This window comes from Macaca fascicularis, chromosome 1 (genome assembly GCF_037993035.2).
Source record: "Macaca fascicularis isolate 582-1 chromosome 1, T2T-MFA8v1.1".
NCBI classification, from domain to species: domain Eukaryota; kingdom Metazoa; phylum Chordata; class Mammalia; order Primates; family Cercopithecidae; genus Macaca; species Macaca fascicularis.
This window is the reverse complement of record NC_088375.1, coordinates 192,675,973-192,689,491: the sequence shown is the minus strand read 5'-3', so window position 1 is coordinate 192,689,491 and position 13,519 is coordinate 192,675,973. Positions and strand designations below refer to the sequence as shown.

General features: G+C 41.0%; 1 protein-coding gene across 26 annotated transcripts in view; it reads right to left on the bottom strand.

The window, feature by feature from the left end:
* Positions 1-100: 100 nt before the first annotated feature.
* The window catches only part of FOXJ3 (forkhead box J3), a 152,048-nt gene continuing 138,629 nt past the window's right edge, over positions 101-13,519 (bottom strand). For all 26 annotated transcript variants that reach the window (XM_045373292.3, XM_005543753.4, XM_074010666.1 and 23 more), the window contains 4 exons: positions 12,076-12,177; positions 11,513-11,704; positions 5,360-5,467; positions 101-3,410 (listed from right to left, as the gene is read on the bottom strand). In XM_045373292.3, the coding sequence (XP_045229227.1) occupies positions 3,295-3,410; positions 5,360-5,467; positions 11,513-11,704; positions 12,076-12,177 (518 nt within the window). In that variant the 3' untranslated portion in view covers positions 101-3,294. The remainder of the gene's footprint in view (positions 3,411-5,359; positions 5,468-11,512; positions 11,705-12,075; positions 12,178-13,519) is intronic.

The following is a 13,519-nucleotide window of genomic DNA, read 5'->3' as shown; positions in this document are numbered from 1 at the left end:
CTCAGTGACCCCAAGGACTCTGGGGTCCTGGCTGTGGGGTTTCTGCACCTGGACTAGCTCCATTTTCACTTCTTCAATTACAGCAAACGACGGAGACCAATCAGTGTTGTAAATAGAGTTAACATATTTATTTTAAGTGCCATTCATGCATATCAGTTCTGGCAGCAACAATCCTAATGACACTTGGAATATTTCTTTACAGCACTAAACAGTTACAAAGAATGGTTGCCGTTCATCATAGAGGCAAAATATGAAATCGTGCAATAGCAAAACTGTAGAAACATTAAAACACTGTCCAACAGCAGTACAGAGAGCAGGTTGTATCTGCACAAAAAGCCAATGCATTTTCATCACATATATACAATATAGATATGTACACATCACCCTCTGAATGAACAATATCAAAATACTCTATTCCATTTGAAATTATCCCCGGATTGATTCCCTCCCACTTCAAAGGACATCTGAGAGACATGTATTTACAAGAACACACATGAATACATTTACATTTCAAAAACTGCCACAAATGCCAGTCGGATTATTCTCCTGGACAGAGTACCCCCATTTGTTTACATGCATTTAATGTTCTTTTCCCCTAAAGTCTTCAGTCAATTTAAGCCCAAGACAGAACTTGTTCTGCATTAGCAACTACCATGCGAAATGGCCACTAGAGGGACTCTCTGCACCTCACCAGGTAACCCTGTCTGTGGCCAGGGCCCACAGAAAGCGCCTGTCCTGGGCTTCTGGACCACCTGGATCACAGGAGAGTGGGATGGGTCTGGGTGAAGGCTTTGCCTCCATGGCCATTCTTGGTAAGTTTAAATTCTCATAAAAATATTGATCACTGCAAATCAGTAAATGATTGCCAAATGTGAAATTCGCTTCACACAATTTATAAAATCATCATCAGTGGTTCTACTCAAATCACTCAGTATGATACTGCATTCCAATATCCAAATTGTTTAAAGTGCACATTGCTACCCAAGCAATTAAAACAGTTTCAAAACAGCTATTTTGGTGTCTAGAAAACAGTGACTTAAGCAAACCATTGAAAATCACCCCCTTTTTTTTCAAGCATTTACTCTGCAGGCTGCCATCTCATCTTGCCTCTGATCCTTCTAAGAGGGGCAAGTTGGCTGCCTTTCCAGAATCCTCTGATTTTCGTTGATCCAAGGGGCTGGAACTGAGCTTCCTTTTTCATGCCAAGTAGGGTCCAAACAACAGAGAAACATAAAGCTCTTCCTTTCTCCCCAACCTCACCAGCCCTTACCATGGCTGGCTTCCCAGTGATTCATTCAAGGCAACACTTCATTAAAACACACACACACACACACACACACACACACAGGCACAGGCACACTCTCTCACACACAGTACACACACACAGAAACAAAAGATGTTTGTTTAGTTCAAGTAGAGATTACTCAACCATAGAATCACTAAGGCTAATTAAAGTGATTTAGCATGGCTGCTAAGACCAGAGATGCTAAAAAGCAACCAGTGAGCAGTTACTACTCTTTGACTTCATGGAATATTTTTCCCCATTAGAATTGACACTTTTTTTTGGTCTAAAGAATCAATTCAAAATCTATTCATCAAAAAAAAAAAAACAAAAAAAACCCCCTCATTTCTTCTAGTTTTATCATAAAACTAAGATAATCAGTCCATGCAAACTGTGATATGACATGAAACAAAACAAACCACCACCACTAAAAAAACCATTAAGAGGTGGGCTACATTTCAAAGAAAGGGACCAAATGTCATGCATACACAGACATACAGGACAACAGAAACAGCAGGCCACATAATATCTACATTAAACACTGAAGCAAATAAAATTTTAAGTGGCTCTATCCTCCTTTCAAGACAACCTAGAAGATGAGTGGGGAAACTTGCTTTAGAAACACTGCCCTGCTATTGTTGCCCAAATGGAATCTGATTCAAATTCCAGAAAAATCCGATTTAACTAAATCTGAATTAGCAAGAATGCCAAGACAGAGAAATCTATTCACATGGTAAAAGGAGTGATGACAGAGAATGACACAATGTCTCTCTGAGTGTCTTGTCTGTAAATTCTTATCAAGAAAAGTAATTCTGGGCTGGGAGCAGTGGCTCATGCCTGTAATCCCAGCACTCTGGGATGCTGAGGCAGGCGGACTGCCTGAGCTCAGGAGTTTGCGACCAGCCCGGGCAACATGGTGAAACCCCATTTCTACTAAAATACAAAAAATTAGCTAGGCATGGCGGTGTGCACCTGTACTCCCAGCTACTCAGGAGGCTGAGGCAGGAGAATCGCTTGAACCCAGGAGGCGGAGGTTGCAGTGAGCTGAGATCGCGCCACTGCACTCCAGCCTGGGCAACAGGGTGAGACTCCACCTCAAAAAAAAAAAAAAAAAAGTAATTCTGTGCTTTCAGACACATTTTTCCTTAATGAACCCAACAGGAGCTGAGCATTCACAGAAGGTAGCAATAAATATTAAAATAACACTTCTGAATAATAAATACATAGATGAATGTGGAAGCACTGATGTGTTTAAAGACCCAAGCGATGCCCAACTTCTTACCAAACAACAAATTTTAGAGCTGTTATAACACAGATTTAGAAAAGCAGACATAAATACTCTATGATCCCCCAAGCATCAAAACCAATTTGGTCAGTTCTTCATGCTGCTCAGGAGCAACATGCCCCTATGGATTGTTGGAGAGTGTCAAATCCTGGGTTCCTTGACTTAGATTACCCACATTTCTAAAAAAGATTAAATAAGGGGAACTGGCTTTGGAAAAAATCTATTTCCTTTCAGTTTCCTACATCAGTTAAAAGCATCCTGCAGAAAATAGCCTAACAAGGAATAAAAACTGACAATAACTTTCCTTTCAAGACATAATAATCCAATTAGAAAAAACTGAAGCCTTTCAGTAATTTTTGTACATATATTTACACATATGTATCTTTATATAAACTGCTTGCAGCAAAATAGGCTCCGTCTGAAAAATCAGTCTGGCACTTGTGGTTAACATCAAACTGACACAAATACACAAAAAGCCGTCCAAATCACACAACAGTTAGGAGCTACATAGGGCAGCTGGCAGGGAGACAAACATGTAGTACTTGTTCAGGTCAGATAAAAGCAGTAAGTTATCCAGCTAAAATCCTTCTGATTGTCTTCAAAAGTAATTTTGATAACATTGGTAAAGTGATTAGCAAGTTTGTTTTCTCAACTGGATTCTCTCAAACCTTTCCCTTCACTGCACAGAAAGGTAACGTTAGGGTCTGGTGTCTCGCAGAAACAAGCCCTACACAATTGAATCCCAATCAAAGTCATCCTGGATGTCATCTGGAGGCAGGGAGCGCCGCATCTGGAAGGCTTGGGAAGGCATCATGTGCTGCTGGTTCATGGCTCTGTGATGGCCTGGAAGGAAAGAGGCAATATTAGCAGCAACTTGGGTAGAGAAGAAAGAAATAAACTAACCCCTACTGTGTACTTCCTATATGCCAGGTACACATTCTCTCACTAATCCAACCATAAGCCTTCAAAAAGTGGCTCTTATGATCCTCATTTTATAGGTAAGAGGATAGTATCGGTTTAAGAGGATGAGTAAATTACCCAAAGTCACACAACCACAGGGGGCAAAGATAGGATCTGAGGTCAGTTCACTTGACCCACACTCCTTCCGTTATACCAGGCTGCAGTAAGGAAGACACAAGAAAAGTGCCAATGTAGCCAATGCTCTTAGTCTGTTTTGCTCCAATACGTTGTTTCAGTAACATGAATTGGCTCCCATGAGAATGGTAAACAGGATAATGATAGCAGTGCACCAATGATGTCATACTGAATTTTCCCCAGCAAGCTAATTTCTGTGCCACCAAGTAACACCAAGTGAACACAGAGAACATCAACAAGGGAACACAGGAAGCTAGGAGGAACCACAGTTGAGTACAGAATGCCCACCTTCCCATGCTCTTCTTGCACCAGTTTGGCCATGTGCTGTTACTGTATCTTGACAGACCCCCTTCTAAACCACCTGCTTTTTAAAAGTAGAGGTTGATATTTACTTGTAGAATTCTTTCTTTTATTACAAATTATACATATCCTTTTAACTGTTGTGGAAGTTTTACTGGATTATTTTTCTAGTACTCTGATTACAAAATTTCAAGTAGTCTGCTACTCATTTTTCTCATATGCCCTGAAATATTTTCTTGTACAATTATTTAATGCTAAGGTTTTCAGTATATCACAATATAGGCGAAATGCCTTCATTGAAAAAAAACCTGTAAGTTCCTTAATGTGGGTCAGGCACTAATTTACACAATTCTCATTTAATCCTAACAACTCAAGGACCTAGGTAGTGTTATTAGCCCCTTGTACAAACAGGGAAGCTGAGGTAGGAGGGTTAGGTAGCTTGCCTAACATCACACAGCCATTAAGTGGCAAAGCATGAAGATTTAAACACAAGCGCTCTGGCTCCAGAGTCTTATCCACCTTATGGTACCACTTACAATTTACTAGTAAGCACTCACAACAGTAACATTCCTTCCCCCTTCAGCAAAGGACATATCACTTGGTCCCTACTCCTTCCTCACTGCTGTCTACCACACAGTTCTTCAAGGTTTTAATTCCACCCTCAACCCCATTACCTTTATGTCTTTTCCTCAAAGAGCCTAAGTAAAGAATTGTGTGGTATGCTGAGAAAAACAATGGACTCTGAATCCAGACACTGGGGCTTGAGTCTTGGTTTGGCCACTCACTAAACTGGGTGGCCTAGGCAAGGCATTTCTCCTTTGGAGCCTCCATTATCCTAAGGGATCCTTAAGACACTTTCCAGCTCTAACAATGTGCCGTATTCCCCTGGCTAAATGAAACGTATCCTGCATTCAAGAACCCAGCGGGAAAAGTTTATGAACCAGTTAACTACTAAAATTTACCTTCTCTACGAGGTACTTCCCTGGAAACTACAGCTGTGGGAACTCCCTTGGAATGAATGAAGCAGAATCTACAGGAGCTAATAAAGTAGGTTCCTAAAACCTGCTAAAGTCCTGTCAAACACCCTCAACTGTGACCCCAGGACTTCTTAGAGAGGCAAGACAATAAATAACTAGAGTAAGTAGAATCATTGCATCTTGGGCTAAAAAGGACTTCAGGTCCTACAGTCCAAACACCAACTGATGCTTGAATCCCTTCGTTAGCACTAGTGCCAAGTGGCTGTCCAGACATTGTTCCCTAGCCCCTCTTAACAGGGGGTTCTCTCCTTGAAGCCACCTCATTCACCACTGGGAAAGCTAACGCTTCTCAATATTAAACTCTGGGTAATAAATCACACACCCACACACACACACCCCCGCCACACACACACACATTACCTGCCATCGTTGTTCCTGGAGTGCTGAGTGCCTGTGGGATATGAGGATAACCAGGGGGTGGCATCACTGAAGGAGGGAGATTTTGCCTAGAATCTATGTACAAATTTCCTAATCAGATTAAAAACAGAAAGAGGGAAAATATGTTACCACAAATAAAACAAATGGAGTACTAAAATCTTAACAGAATTGTTACCCGGAAAGTAAACTAAGCAGGTAAAGTGAGGAAAAAAGAGGAAGAAAATACTACTCTTTTCATATGCTATAACTGTGGTCTTGGCCTTTTGAACAGGGTGCCAGGCTGGGTGTGAACACACTGGAACTAATGCTGGCACTGCCACTAACTGTAGACTGGTAGGCAAGTTATGTCTATTATTGCTGCTGTCACATACCTCATTACAATTCAAAAGTATTTTTGTATCCATTACTTCATCTGACCCTCCCACTAAGCCCCAAAGGAGGGCAAGACAGGGATTGTTATACCCATTTTACAGATGAGGCAACTGAAACTCAGAAAGGCTAACTTGACTTGCCCAAAGACACGTTAGTTTGACAATGCTAGGACTAGAATTCAGATCTCCTAACTCATAGACTCTTTTTTTTGAGACAGGGTCTCACTCTGTCACCAAGGCTGGAGTGCAGTGGCGTAATCTCAGCTCACTGCCACTTCCGCCTCCCGGGTTCGAGCGATTCTCCTGCCTCAGCCTCCCAAGTAGCTGGGATTACAGGCATGCACTACCATGCCTGGCTAATTTTTGTATTTTTAGTAGAGATGGGGTTTCACCATGTTGGCCAGGCTGATCTTGAACTCCTGACCTCAAGTGATCCACCTGTCTCGGCCTCCCAAAGTGCTGGGATTACAGGCGTGAGCCACAGCACCCAGCCACTCATGGACTCTTTCTACATCACCACCTATTCGCCATTTCCCTGATGTTCTCACCCTTGAAGCAGGCCTAACCATGTGTGCCCTTGTGCCTGGGAAGCACAAGGTAACAGTAAAGACCTGCACATAGTAAAACAGCTACATCAAGCAATGATTAAAAACGTATTATTCTGAGCAGGGCATGGTGGCTCAGGCTTGTAATCCCAGCACTTTGGGAGGCAGAGGTGGGCAGATCACCTGAGGTCAGGAGTTCGACATCAGACTGGCCAACATGGCAAAACCCTGTCTCTACTAAAAATACAAAGAATTAGCTGGGCGTGGTGGCATGCACATGTAGTCCCAGCTACTCGGGAGGCTGAGGGAGGAGAGTCGCTTGAACCTGGGAGATGGAGGTTATAGTGAGCCGAGATAGTGCTACTACACTCCAGCCTGGATAACAGAGTGAGTCTCTGTCAAAAGAGAGGGGAGTGGGGAGGGGAGAGGGGAGGGGAGGGGAGTGGGGAGAGGAGGGGAGGGGAGTGGGGGAGGAGGGGAGGGGAGGGGGAAGGGGAGTATTATTCTGTAGTGTGAGGATGGGGACCATGGATCTCATTCAAATTTTATTTCAGAAGTTTCTTAATATATTTTCATTAACAGGAGACATCAAGTGTTAACACCTCCAAAATGTCAACTACGTTACATCATAATACAAAAGAGAGAGAGAACAAATATGACCCCTCCCCCAATAACTCATGAGGAATGATTATAAAAGTGGTTCACATTGTAAGGAACATCTGGAATTCTGGAAAGCCTACTTCCCTAAGGTTATTTAGTATTTCATGTAAATTACACTTGAATTCTAGTAATGTTGTAATGAAACTAAAAAACAATAATCATTTTCCCAGAGGAAACTAAAAAGAGTGGAAAAAATCTTCCACTTCTATTAAGGTAAGGCATTCTGTATTTGGCTGCTCACAAGTCTGTACCCTCCAGTGGAAAGCCAGACTATCCAGGCTTGAGATGGCCTCAGAGATAATCTACTCTGACCTTACCTCTGTCCATGTAGATAGGGAAACAGGAACAGAGGAAATGAGAGAGAACCAGGACCAGAATCCAACACTTCTGACCCCCGTCCCTGCCTCCCATGATAACATGCCTTTCATCAGTGAAGTTTATAGTCAGAACTGAGCTCTTTGATTGACTGACCATACTGATGATTTAGAAAGAAAAAAGAGGAGAAACATTATACTAAACTATAGCTCTAATACTGGTGCAAGTGACGCGGGGCGGAATCCTGTCTCCAAATGCTGATTGGTCTTCACATGCACGGCTAGTGCACTTTCTAAAGACTGCACCAAGCTGGATGACCAAGGAAGGCATCCCCTGAGCAGGTGTTTTTTTAAGGAAAAAAAAGAGAACAAGATGAGAAAATGAGTCATGTGTCTATCTTAGGGAAGACCACTCTGAACAAGAGGGAAGAGCAAGTACAAAGGCCCTGGTTAGGTAGAGTGTGCTACCTAGTGTGTTCAAAGAACATCAGGGAGACCAGTAGTGTTGGAGCACAGGGGTGGAGGGGAGAAGGCAGGAGACAAGACCAGAAATAACCAGTGATCAGATTGTGTAGGCCATATAGGCCATAGTAACAACATTGGTCTTTACTGAGAAAGATGGAGGGTTCTGAGCAGAAAACAGACATGACATGATCTGACCTGTCTTGCAAAATCCCACTTAACCTACAAAGTCCAGCTTAAATGTGTTGTCTTCTAGGAAAATTTTCATCTTTCCAAGAGAAGTATGTACCCCTTTCTCTGAATTCTTACTGCACTTATACCCTATGGAGAAGTGTAGCCCTCAACATACTATATATATATTTTTTTTTTTGAGACGGAGTCTCGTTCTGCCGCCCAGGCTGGAATGTGGTGGCGCAATCTTGGCTCACTGCAAGCTCTGCCTCCCGGGTTCACGCCATTCTCCTGCCTCAGCCTTCCAAGTAGCTGGGACTACAGGAACCCACCACCATGCCCGGCTAATTTTTTAAATATTTTTTTAGAAGAGACGGAGTTTCACCATGTTAGCCAGGATGGTCTCTATCTCCCGACCTCATGATCCACCTGCCTCGGCCTCCCTAACATATTGTATTTCTTGATGGACCTGTCTCAACCATTAGGTTGTGAACTCTTTGAGACAAAAGCTACTACAGGGGTCTTTATTCTCAGTGCCCAATACACAGCTAGACACAGAAAAGGTGTCTAGTATGTACTCAATGACTGCATCCCTACCTATATTTAATGACCTTTAAGCAAAGCATCAAATTACAGTAGTACAGCCAGAAGATATAAACAAATTATAACCACAGGTAAAAAGATTTAGGAAAAGATGTCATAGACTGTGTTCTGTAACATCCTTCTCCCTTCCACACTAGCATACTACACCACTAATTTCTGGAGTCTATAGGAAGCTCAAGGAGGTGTTCACCAAAAGAGGGTCCCTGAAAACAGGAATAACAGGAAAGGTTTAAGGAAATGGAGAGACTATATTCTGGGACTCAAGACCTACACCTAAATGAATTTTACAACTTTGGGCAAGTCACTTTCTCCCCCTGGATCAAAATGTCCTTATCTGTTAAATAAAGGGATAAAATCAGCAGCCCTCTGAAAGTCTCCTCTTGACTATACTTCTAAGAAATTATGACAAAGAATTATTGGGGTGTAGAAATGAGGGAAGTGAAAGATCTGAATGGATGTGATATACAGGGATGTAAGGAAGAGAAAAAAGGAATGACAGAAAGACACACTTAAAACAAGAGGAAGCAGGCTGGACATGTAAAAAAAAAATCTGAATATTTGTGAACAGACATCAGCAGGCATGAAGTGATGAATACTTGGAGCACCATAACTGATGAGAGAACAACCTGTCAGAGGCCAACACAGCTTGGCAGGCATGAGTCAGAAGGAAGATACAAAAGGGGAGTGAGAGTAGAAAGAACTGAATAAACACTGAAGAAAAACTATAGTTTTTCTACCTTTGACAGGCTGTGACTAGGGTAGCACTGAGAATCACAAAGGTGTCACTGGGACCCTAGAGAGGAGGAGGGCCCTGACAAAAGAGATGACAGAAAAAATTAACAGAATCACAGAACACCAGAACAAATAGCCAAGGTCAAGGCTCAAGAAGAGATGACTACAGAAGTCTAGGAACAAAAGGCTTTAGGAAAATAACTCAGGATCTCAGTCTAGAGAGAATCCAGGAGTGCCTGGGTACTCTCTGACAGAGGACAGCAGTAGATAAACAGTGTTTTTTCCATGACAAAACTACCAAGTTCCAAGACCAAAAGGTACACATAGAACTTTCTTACAGACTTAGGGCACAAAACTGAAATTCAACAATGTGGGAGCTACTGGCTAACATGTACACTGGCTTTTGAGATTGCCTTCTTCTTCTTCTTCTTTGGAGACTAAGCCTCCCTCTGTTGCCCAGGCTGGAGTGCAGTGGCATGATCTCAGCTCACTGCAACCTCCGCCTCCCAGGTGGCTGGGATTACAGGCACGTGCCACCACGCCCAGTTAATTTTTGTATTTTTAGTAGAGACGGGGTTTCACCATGTTGGCCAGGCTGGTCTCAAACTTTGACTTCAGGTGATCAGCCTGCCTCAGCCTCCCAAAGGGCTGGGGTTGCAGGCATGAGCCACCACGCCTGGCCAAGGCTGCCTTCTTCTAAGACTGACCCACAACTTCTTCTACTTGTCCTGCCTGAGGCAACAATCTATGAGCAACACAGGTACTTACCTCCAAACACACAAGACTAGTGATACATATATAAGCTATTTAATTTCACTTAGTACTTTTTGAGGCTGACTGAAATGATTAGAGGTGGAGTTAGCAAAGAAGTGAACATCATGACAGCACTTAGAAGCAACAATTTTGGATGAATATAGAAAGAAAAGAGGAAAGGAGAAAAAAGGGATAAAAAACAGAGGGAGGTGGTACACCTGGTCTAAGAACTTAAAGCAAGTTGAAAAACTGAAAGTGATATATCCTGAAAGGGACAAAGTATGGGCTTAGAACCCATGAGAGAAACAAAGAAGACATGCTGTCCATCTGCAAGAAAATATTTTAAAAAATGAAATGGAAGAAGGGCACATAAGTGAAGATACCTGAATTATAGAGATCTTGATGCTTAAAAATGAATACATATCAGAAAGGTACCAAAAAGAACTAACAAAAGGAGAGAGAGACAAAGAAGCTAAAAAGTTATCAAAAACTAAATTCTCTCCGGCACAGAGGGAAATCAGTCACGGGACTGAATGAGGCCCTTGTGTGGATATAATTCACTGAATGAATAGGTCACCAGAATCAAAGAGTGACTAAAAGTTTCAGGCAGGATAAGCAATTCAAAATAGCTTAGGAAAAGCTATTCAAGATGGAAGAAGAAAAGATAATAGATTTCCACTACATCAAAGGATACAGAAATAAAGATTTCATGAAAAGAAAGACATAGATTGATAAGCTTGAGTTGAATAAACTCAAACCATGGGTGGACGAAAGATGTGAAATAAGATAGAATAATGGTTAAAGGAAGCCACTCAGGACAGAGAAGAGAGAGCTTGTTGGCATAAAATGTAAAGTCAATATAACACACAGAAAAGAAATAAACTTGATGATAAGACAAGGTAAGGAATTAAAATGAAGAAAGAAGTAACTTGGATATGAAATTCCTATAGAAAAATGTGGGCAGTGCAATCAGAGTAGAAGACATGGCTGCAAGGATAAAGAATAAAGGAAGAAAGCGAGATTTTAAAAATACATAGGAAAGATTTTGGGTCTAAAGTAAAACATCAGTGAGACTATTTTCCATTACGTCCACTCTTCAAACACTTTGAATTCTTGCATTTTAACATTCTTAGGAGATAGACAAGACACGCTGATTTCCATTGCAGATCTGTACAAATTTAAATTAATATAATCTCATAATTATGTCATATAAAAACATGTTATCTCCAATATAATTTAATTATTGTTTGATAACTTAGTAAAAGGTTAATGAATGACAACAGTTAACTGTAAATAATAAAGCAATCATATAAATCACAACGGAAGAATATACAGTCTCTTTACCTCAATTTTTCTAAGATATACCCTACATATAAATTATTTGCTTTCATTCATTTCTTATAAATAAAAATTTGTAAACAGATCACTGTCACCATTAGCAGCAAGCCAAGTTGGTTAAGACAGTTACCACATTTCGAATGAATGAGAAAATGAGAAAAATCAAGAAGATAACTAATCCCATACCTGTTCCAATGTGTTGGGAAGGTTTTGTTGGATGCATGGCACCATGACAAACATTTTGCTGAACATTACTCTGTGAATGAATAAGGCCAGTTTGTGTAAAGAACTGATTAAGAGAAGAACAGAGATCGGCAAACTGAACTTGATCTAAAGACCAGTTCTTGAGATCTGCCTGTCTCATACTCTCCATCAGACCTATGAGGAAAGCATTAAAAATATGTTAGCACAGTTATGCAACAAACATTGCAAGGAAAATAGCAAGATACAATTTTTTTCAGCCCTCAAAATTTCCACTCACTCCATTTTATGGCAGTGATTTGCCCACGCAATGAAGAATGATCTTTTTAAGTTATTCAAAGCCCAATTATTTTAAATGTGGCCAAATTTCTTTCAGAACTTGTCTGTGACCCTCTGCTATATCAACTGGCCAAAATCATTATGAATTTTACCAACTGCAAAAGAAATGCTATATAAGATGTTTATTTCTACTACAAAGAAAGTTATAATCTAGCAGAGAAACAGGATCATGTGTATTTGGTTATATGTCAAAAAGAACCAACACTCACCTTGAAACTGTGAAAGGTCTACATCTGACCAATTAACACTGCTGGCAATTCGACAGCTTTCTTTTAGCATATCAAGTGTCGCATACCAATCATTTGAAACACCTATAAAAGTAATATTGACAACAGTCTAATTCCTGGATGGTGAAAGGGTGAAGTGTGGTAAGGGAAAACGATGAGCTGGCCCTATTCCTGAAATTGGCTGATTCTTGTCCAGTCTTACAAGGGGATTTGTACTCATTATTATCATGTGTTGGGCAATCTGCTCTGTGAGATAGGCAGAAAGGTATTATTTCTCTCCGTTTTACAAATAAAAGAAACTGAACCAGAGAGGTGACATAACTTAGCAAGGTTATCATGATGAATCTAAGACTTGAACCCAGGTCTTCTAACCTCCAGTCTGGCAGCTTCCAAACTGCCACATCACCTAGTAATATCAAACTTGATACTGCTCTTTACATTATAGTACCAATAAATGAACAGGTGGGAAATGTCATGCAAATCTGTATTTTCCCCTATATAAAGTTCATTTTCCTGTCTTGCTATGACCTTAAAAGAACTCAGAGAGGCAGGTTCTCATTTAGAGGCAATACACAGTACAATTTAATGCAATGACTTAAGGCAGGTGGATCAGACCATATAGTAAGAGTAAATGCTTCTTCCAAGGCAATCTTAGGAGAAAAAAATTTAACACAGTCCCCCTGCCAAGTTAGTGAAGGAAGAGGAGTGAGATCTCTGTAAGAAATGCTGATGAATCCACGTCACGGCATTTCTAGTCAGAAATGGTATCCTCTGGTATGACATCAGAAGAGTTTAAGACTCCATAATCTGTATGTCAGCAAACCAGTCATTAGTCAGAGGCCATGTAGCAAGAGTTACCCTCAATGAGACAGCAGTACTGAATAGAGGAAGAAAATTCTCCATTCAGTGACTGCTGTCAAGCCACTGTTTCTAGGATCACCCCTGCATGGATGAAGATAAAGACCAACAAAAAGGGTTGGTTGGTTTGCTTTTGCTACATCAAGGCATCTCTTGGCTATATCAACTACTGGCTACTTGATTACAAAATTCTGCCAATTATGGATTTTTAAAATAAACAATCAACTAGAGACAACATGACCCTGCCATGAAGCAAGTCATAATTTAGGAAGAAATTTGTTGCGGGGTGGGAGGGGATTAAACTAATACCCAAATGAGCCACGAACATGCAAGTCTACCAGACTCAGATCCTTTAGTTCAAGAAGAACTTCACGGATAAGGAAACCAAAGTTCAAAGGAATTATATGATTTAAGTCACTTAGTAATACAACAGCCAAAGCAGTACTAGAATCCCGATCTCTTGAGGTAAACGCAACTCAGGTAGTCAAAAGGTCAGGGTAGGAAAAAGGTTAACTGAAATGAAATTATGACCAGGAACCAGGGCACTTGCCATGACTAATTTGTTGTT